Raw genomic sequence first — 6,831 nt, 5'->3', positions numbered from 1 at the left:
CATCTAAAGAACTGCAGGCATCACTTGCCTCAGTTAAGGTCAGTGTTCATGACTCCACCATAAGAAAGAGACTGGGCAAAAATGGCCTCCATGGCAGAGTTCCAAGACGAAAACCACTGCTAAGCAAAAAGAACATTAAGGCTCGTCTCATGTTTGCTTAACTGTGCTTGGATGTTGCGATTGCATTTTCGACTGCTACTTCTTCTTTGTTTTAGCCACATAATGGCACACCTGTGCCACCCATGATCCCGTCTTGCCGGCTGTCCTGTTTATACAGACGGCTCAAAGGTGAGAAAACTCTGTCCCCCATTTTGCGATTGTACCTTTTATACACAACAATGAGACAGCATAAGGGCATAAAATTCCCCGCCTTAGAGAGGCATTGTAGAAGGAGCTACTGTCTTTCCCCTCAGGCTTAAAACTAGTGCTGCACGATTAATCAAATCGCAATCGCAATCGCGATGTCAGGCTGTGCGATTACATAACCGCAAAAAAGGCTGCGATTTGCGATTTAATGTAGACTAAAGAAATGTTAACGTGTGTGCCTGTGAACGTGACTGCCTCTCCTGTAGTGTGTGGAGTTTGTTGACATCTATCCTGGTGCGTGCAGCCGGCGTGCAGCAGTGACCAACACAGATGCTGAAGAAGAGCATGAGCTCGACCATGAACAGTCTGAGTTGGTGGCGAAAAAAACGTCTGTTACATGGCGATACTTTGGATTCAAAGTATTAACTTTTACACTTTTACACAGCACGTCTTTCTGTCCAACGTCGCCGTACCTGAAAGACGTGCTTTGTAAAAGTTTAAAAGTTAAAGTTGCCACGTCCCGCGGCAACACGACCAATCTATATCAACTCTTGAGACAGACAGGGAAAAGTAGGAAGAGTGCATGCGAGAGAAAGCCGAGCCGTGTAACGTTAAAGACAAAGAGACAACTGAAAGCCGCCAGAGCCTCATAAAACAACATCCAAGCACAGTTAAGCAAACATTTGTAAGTGTCACATGGAAACATGGACTCCATAACAAATGAAAAATTGAGCAATTTTGCTTGGTTTCGGCCCACTTGACATGCTGCTGTGTTGTGCTATGGCGCTGGAATTTGTCATTTACGTGACAACGCCTGAACGCAACACAGGCTCCGCTGTGTGTACAGTTGCATGCTGCGCTGCTGTGTGAGCAGCGTATTTGACTGTGCTCTGTCTGTTGATGGTCATTGACACACTGTCTGTCCATAACAATTACTATGTCAGGTCAGTGCCCCCCTAATATAATGTAGGAGAAACACTGAATCAAGCAAAAAGACTCATGATACCATTTATTTATTACCTTTTATTGTAATTATATTGTAATCACAATCGCAATCGCGATATTGTCCACCATAATCGCAATCGCACATTTTTACCAAATCGTGCAGCACTATCGCAATCGCACATTTTTACCAAATCGTGCAGCACTACTTAAAACCACCCTTTCAGACTACACCTCAGCATTAGGACTTATTTCCGACTCATGTCTTTAAAAAAGGCATTTGTAAGACAGATCTCTAACATGCTTTTAATGTTCATGTGGGAGAGTTGCACTTCCATATCTTTATGACTTCCAGTGTCCAAAATTAATGTTTTGACTTCCTGGCTAAAAGGACTGGTAGATGAGAAAATCCACTGGTCGAAAATATATTTTTTTTACTGGCCAAAATAATATATTGCTTTTTTGTGCCACATATACATTTGTTTATAAATAAATAATATAAGGTAATATGTTGAATACAATTGTAAAGATGCGGTGGGAGCAATATTCTTTTTGATAGATTTAACAACTCCTCACTACAGTCTCAGCATGTGAATAAACCGTTGTTTTATTATTTTATTATCTTCATAAGCAGGGTCTGAAATTAATACCAGCCAAGCGACAAATGCAAGTAGATTTTTTTGTTGGTCAAGTAAATCTTGCAAGGCTATGCATCACACTGGAGAGTAAATGTTTGTACCAAAATAGTCACGTAATAATGACCTATGCAAGAGTCTCTGCTGTGTCTGTGACATTCAGGGGTACACTGCTGAGCTACTCCAAAGTAGCTGACTGTAATCTGGTCGATTATTGTTGTAACAACGATTGTGGTGAAGTCAATGACACTAACCTTGTTCACCTTTCGGACCTGGAAAACCTGGAACTCCCATAAAACCCTGTATCCCAGCTGGTCCTGGTGGTCCAGGATCTCCTCTGTCACCTTTGGGACCAGGCGGACCTGGAACCTGACTGTTGCCAATAGAAGCCATCAGGCAGACCATGCAGAATAGGAGACACAGCCCCATCCTCTGAATGCAGAACTGAAATCTGTTTAACATAGTTTAATAATTTCATCCTATTTACAAGCCCAAAAGGAAATATTTTCTGTCATTATTTACAACAAGTTAATACAGGTACAAGTGTAGGAAACAAAATCAGAGTTATTCATTTCACAATTTAGCAATAGCAGGTGCCACTTATAGGAAATGATGCATCTCCAGTGTTTTTCCACCTCATTGTAACAAAAAAATAGAATTTTTCTTTTAAGTTTGAGTAAGTATGTCAGTGATGTTAATCTAGTAGTTAGAGACAAACAGAAAGGAACTCACAGTACAAATGAAGTGATCTGATTGTGCTGCTTCTTTGCTGCTTCCAAACAAAGAGTGGCAAAAAATAGTTAAGTCAAAAATATGAGACATGCAGTCCAGAGGAAATGAAAAGCATGTGAAAATCTTTTTTTACAGGATATGACACAGAAAGGAGAACCAGAGCCTCACTGTGGGCTGAGAATTCAGAGTTTAGTGACAAAAGATTTATTTGTGTCCTTTCCTGATCCAAGCCAATTTTAAGATGCAAAATGACCTTATGATTTATCAATCAATCAATCAATTTTATTTATAAAGCCCAATATCACAAATCACAATTTGCCTCACAGGGCTTTACAGCATACGACATCCTTCTGTCCTTTGGACCCTCACAGTGGATAAGGAAAAAAGAAACAGGCCAGACATACACAGAGACAGGATAACTGTGGCTCTCGTAGAGGACGACTTATTTATTGATTTAGTAGATAAACAGTGCCAATAGGACGTTTAACAAATATTGCTGTCAGTAGAACTTGCCTCTGAGAGTCGCCGATGGCTGCGCAGCCTTGACCAGTTACGTGGGGACATAGCCTACGTCACTGACCGCAGCTGAAGAGGGGAGGGTGTTGTTAAATGATCAGTGGGTACAGCTTCAAAGAAATTAGGTCCCATCTGCTGTGTGACTGTGTCTAAGTGGAAGGTAATGTCATTGTGCATCTGAAAATCGTAGGTTGACTTTGAGGAAAAACATTTGCTCAAAAAATTCAAATCAGGTTTTTTTTTTTTTTACTGATAGTTTGATGTTCAGTTAATTAATTGATCTCAATCATCATCTCTAATGCACAAAGTCAGTTTAATAAACAATATGAAACACAGTGAAAGAGCTAATTTTAACATAAGAGTCCTCTTAGATCAGGTTAGTATTTAAAAACATTTTTCTGGCATTGCAGCCAAACTAAAGAGGTTAGAATAGTTCTCACACAGCAAACATAATATTCTGACCAACACTCTGTCCCTGTATTTCCAATGTGTATGCTAACTGCGTGGATGAATAAATGAATATCCAGCAAAACCCTTCACACACAGCAAGTAAGCAAACGGGTGTCAAATGTCCACATTAACATAGGGCTGCACGATTATGGCCAAAATGATAATGAAGATTATTTCTCACAATTATTTATTGTTTTTAGGGACAAAATATTTTTGTTGTACTTTAATATTTAAATAATACAGCACTGCTGTCACTTAATGATGTGCTATATTCCTGCTAATGTACTAATTTGCATCAGAATAAGACTTTAAAATAAGATTCTTCTTCACCTGAATTCAGTCCATCTCCAATGGATGCATATCTGCAGCATCACTGTGATGGATGTCTGAGATGATGCTAGATAAGGGCCGCTGCACCAGTGTCTAAATGACAAAAAGTCATTCACTCTATCAGATACATGAAATCAGCAACGCTTTATATTTTTCTACATTTCCTCCGCCCTACACACCTAGAATAAAACAGATATATAATTAATCAGCTAATCAAAACCCAAAACAAACACTTTATTAGATAAAGTTATCGTGAAAAAAATCCATTAAAACAAGACTTGCAAGGAGCATGAGATCTTTTTATATCTGACAAATGATGTAAGCATTCAGAGAGCATTCAGGTGTCACTCTCCAGACACCGTTTTCTGACAGCATGGTGCAGCCTGTATCTTGGATGGATTTGTCTGGCTGCCCTTCTTCCCATTTGGTAAACGTCAGAGATTGGTTTTTCATATCAGAGTCAAAATTCCCCACTGCCTTTTTATTGTTGATGTTGATCCAGGCTGTTTTGTAAATGTCCCCAAAGAACTGAGTCAGTACTCTGTTCTCCTCCTCATTCTGGGGCAAAGCAAGCTCTAAGCCTTGTTGGAAGCAGAAGTCGACGGCCCTGGAAAAGGTGCCCCTCTCCTTGTTGGACACAAAGTTCTTCTGATGAACTTTCCGGAAAAAGTCATAGTTTATAACTGAAAACAGAAAACAGCATGCAGAAAATTAGGAATGAAATAGCAAGTGAACACAAGTTTTAACAAACCAGAAAGTGTCAGCTTTGACCCCCTGACTGTCAATCTCCGCTCAAAAATTTGACGCAAAATATGAAATGTTTTATGTGACAAACTAATCTTAACTCAGGTTTCACTTACTAGGTTCTCGAAGCTGTCAACATTAGTCATATGTTGACAAGTGGCCCTATATTGGGGCTTCAGAGTAGGTTTTTGACATTGAATGTGACTTGGTTTTATTTTTGTAAAGTGGGATAAAGTGGTACATGTCCTCCATCTCATCTTCTATGTTTCAAACCATCACCGTCTAGGGTGCAGTCCTACAGCACACTGATGTTAAGAGATGCTCAGTAGAGTTCTCAATTTCAACCCGAGCCCAAGCCCGACCCGAATAAGCCCGACGGGTCGGGTCGGTTTGGGCCGACTAATTAAGTTAATTGGGGCGGGCCGAGTTGGGCTCGGACAGCGGAGAGTGAGTGAGTGAGTGAGTGCGTGAGTGAGTGAGTGAGTGAGTGAGTGAGTGAGTGAGTGAGTGAGTGAGTGAGAGTGAGAGTGAGAGTGAGAGTGAGAGAATGTGTGTCTGTCAGAGAAGCGCACTGTGTGAGGGTGTGACAGCAGCACTAACACACAATGCTACTGTCCATGGTTCTCACTTCTGAGCAGCCTGCGAGGAAGAAAATATGCATGTCTGTTAAGATTATTCCACATCCATTCATTATTCAATGTTATGTTGTTGATGTTTGAAGGTTATAGTTACCGTTTTTAATAAAGTGTTCGAGTTGAAGTATCGTCTGCTGTGTGTGTGTGTGTGTGTAAGGAGGATGATAATAGGGCTATAATAATTAAGCAAGAAGAATATGCGAATTATAAAAATAAAGAATGCTGAATTCCGTTCTGACGAAAAAAATAATAATACTAAAACAAGATATGCTGCTGTGAAGTGTGAGTGAAGTTCAGTCGGTCAGTCAGCGTTCAGGTGCAGGAAAAGTGTTGAGAGCGGCTGCAGCTCATTAAATGCAGTGGCACAGCGCTACATGATGCGCAATGGTTGCTCTTCCCCACGCTGACGTTGAAGCCTGTCTGTCTGGTAATATTATTTTGGGACATGAATGATTGGTTGACTTTAAGTAATTAAAGATTTTGTATTTGAGCCAGGGAAGCCAGACTGCTGAGGCGCACAGGGGGAGCATCATTTTTTCCCCCTTCCATTTAAAAAAAAAAACTCGGGTTCAGTCGGGCTTGGACCCAGTGATGTACGTGATGATGTCGGGCCGGGCCGGTTTCGGGCTTCAAGTCCCTCGGGTCATTTCGGTTTTGGGTTGAATTTTTGGGCCCGTTGAGAACTCTAATGCTTAGCACTTAGCTAACATGATGACACCTGAGCCAGTTGAATTCACCAGCAATGAGATGCTATTGAAAACGCAGAAAAGGCTTTTTAGATGACCATGTGTTTCTATTATTTTGTCACATGTGCTCTTTAGGTAATTATTTAATATGTTTTGTCTTCCTCTGACACACCAAACCAACATCAAAGAACTATTGGCGTCGAAGGAAGACTGATGCGTTACCGTAGCTTGCCTTTGTTTTGGCCAAAAATTTGCACATGAACACACCACAAAGACTACAGCCAATGGCCAACTGGCACATAGAGGAAATAACTCTATATTGACAGGACAGATTTAACATGCTGAATTAGCTGAAAAAGGGCCAACATAGGCCCACTATTGCCAACTATGTGGGACACACCAAAACAAGGGCAACAGACACTCACTGACGATCCAACATTGATCGACAGCTGACCGCGTTGTGTGTCAAGGTGCTTAAAATCACTCTTTATTTGCTCAAAACAAAGCGGGGAAAAAAATACAATGAATGTACAAAATTATACACTCCATTAAAACATAAATGTCTGTCTATCCTCATCCAAATGAGATTAATGAAGTGCAGTATGGCAGAATTTCACTGAAAATATTTTGCTTATTGTTCCTTTTTAAGAGCAATGCCAGTCCAAGAAAACTGTCTCTTGAACATAGGGCTGGGCGATAAATCAATTTTATCGATTAAATCGAATTTGTAGTCGATTTGCCGATTTGTTTTAATGAAAATCGAGTTTCTCTTTAAAATCTGCCACCGCCGCTCCACGCTGGGCTCCCGTAGTTCAGAGTGGGCTCACATCCCCCCCCCCCCCCCCCCCCCCGCCT

General features: G+C 40.9%; 2 protein-coding genes across 2 annotated transcripts in view; both read right to left on the bottom strand.

Annotated features, from left to right (window-relative positions):
- The window catches only part of LOC126408166 (collectin-43-like), a 12,186-nt gene extending 9,874 nt beyond the window's left edge, over nucleotides 1-2,312 (bottom strand). The window contains exon 1 of the mRNA XM_050073567.1: nucleotides 2,138-2,312. Within this exon, the coding sequence (XP_049929524.1) occupies nucleotides 2,138-2,312 (175 nt within the window). The remainder of the gene's footprint in view (nucleotides 1-2,137) is intronic.
- Nucleotides 2,313-4,211: 1,899 nt separating this feature from the next.
- The window catches only part of LOC126407338 (mannose-binding protein C-like), a 7,426-nt gene continuing 4,806 nt past the window's right edge, over nucleotides 4,212-6,831 (bottom strand). The window contains exon 3 of the mRNA XM_050072137.1: nucleotides 4,212-4,594. Coding sequence (XP_049928094.1) covers nucleotides 4,212-4,594 — 383 coding nt within the window. The remainder of the gene's footprint in view (nucleotides 4,595-6,831) is intronic.

The sequence above is a fragment of the Epinephelus moara genome, chromosome 20, assembly GCF_006386435.1.
Source record: "Epinephelus moara isolate mb chromosome 20, YSFRI_EMoa_1.0, whole genome shotgun sequence".
NCBI lineage: Eukaryota > Metazoa > Chordata > Actinopteri > Perciformes > Serranidae > Epinephelus > Epinephelus moara.
Note: the sequence above shows the minus strand (reverse complement) of the source record. Positions and strands in the feature narration are given on the sequence as shown.